This window comes from Orycteropus afer, unplaced genomic scaffold (genome assembly GCF_000298275.1).
Source record: "Orycteropus afer afer isolate SDZICR_OR568_19922 unplaced genomic scaffold, OryAfe1.0 scaffold00420, whole genome shotgun sequence".
Taxonomy (NCBI): Eukaryota; Metazoa; Chordata; class Mammalia; order Tubulidentata; family Orycteropodidae; genus Orycteropus; species Orycteropus afer.
Genome location: NW_006922007.1, coordinates 2,666,875 through 2,668,303, shown reverse-complemented (window position 1 = coordinate 2,668,303; position 1,429 = coordinate 2,666,875). Strand labels below are relative to the sequence as shown.

Below are 1,429 nucleotides of genomic sequence, written 5' to 3'. Positions count from 1 at the left end.
GGAAGGAAGGTTGGGCATTCCTACTTCCGTAGTGATACTGCCTCGGAAACCCAAGGAGGGGTCGCTATGAGTCGGGGCCGACTCGATGGCAAACAACAACAACAACAACATGGTATTTCTATTTCCAACTTTTTAAGGAAGCCTCATACTGTTTTCCACAATGGTTCCACCATTTTACCATCCCACCAGCAGAAACACTTTACATATTATATCTCAAATAATCTTCACAATGACCCCATTACATAGGTATTATTATCTTCACTTAACACGTGAGGAAACTGAGACACAGAGTGAAAAGTAATGTGCTTAAGATCGCAAGGCAATTAAGATGGCAAAGCCAGGATTGGACTCTGGCAATCTGGCTCCAACACCTGTGTTGTTCAGCACTGTGCCATATATGCACATAATATTTCCTAGGAATATCATCAACACTGTATTCTGGGTGTACACTATATAATTACACACATTAGAGAGACTCAGGAATTGTGGTTGACTGGAACCAATATTGAGATAGGATTTGAAGTGTATAAATAGGGTGAAGCAAAAATGGCCAGACTTCGTCTCACCTATTTTGGTCATGTTGTAAGAAGGGACCATTCCCTGGAGAGGGATGTCATGCTTGGTAGGGTGGAGGGTCTACGAAAGAGGGGGAGGCCTTCAACGAGATGGATTGATACGGTGGCTGCAATGATGAGCTCAAGTATAGCAGGGATTGTGGGGCTGGCACAGGATCGGGCAGTGTTTCGTTCTGCTGTGCATGGGGTCGCTATGAGTCGGAAACGACTCGACGGCACTTAACAACAACAACAACAAATAGGGTGAAAATTATGCATTTTACTATCCCAGAGAAATAAACAATATTTCTCACCTCTGCAGGGAAAAAGTGCCCCGATTTTCACTTACCTGTTCGTTGACTCTTTTACAGAAGATGGCAAGTAGGAAGACAGCTGCAACTGGAGGCCCGAGGTAACTAGCAATGGATTCTATATAATGGAACAGTTGCCCATTTTGAGATATCTGTACAAAGGGGACCCACAAGATGCTGATGACAATTAATAGAACGATAAATAACCTGGGAAGAAAAGAAAATGATTTAAATATTAAGTAAAAGCATCATCAGTATGTGCATTATGTTTTAGTTCTTGCATTCATTCTTGTAGCCATTCATTGGCTTTCCCAAACAAAATCCAGTCCTTGGCTTCACATGAACCCACACCGTGCTTAACAACCCTCAGTTAGTAGAACACCAATAAAGCAATTGCTTGTCTATGATGAGCTATAATATTGTCATCAATGGGATTAGACATCTATTCATAAAAACAGTTCAAATGTCACAACTATGAGACCAGAAGAACTAGATGGTGCCCAGCTACCACTGCCATCCACTTGGAAGGGATGTAGGAGATCCTACATAAAGAGGGAGAACAAT

The 1,429-nt window shown here is 42.1% G+C and overlaps 1 protein-coding gene across 1 annotated transcript in view; it reads right to left on the bottom strand.

The window, feature by feature from the left end:
* LOC103208268 (solute carrier family 5 member 4) overlaps positions 1–1,429 on the bottom strand; it is an 88,921-nt gene that overhangs the window by 22,836 nt on the left and 64,656 nt on the right. Inside the window, exon 12 of the mRNA XM_007953956.2 lies at positions 904–1,072. Coding sequence (XP_007952147.2) covers positions 904–1,072 — 169 coding nt within the window. The remainder of the gene's footprint in view (positions 1–903; positions 1,073–1,429) is intronic.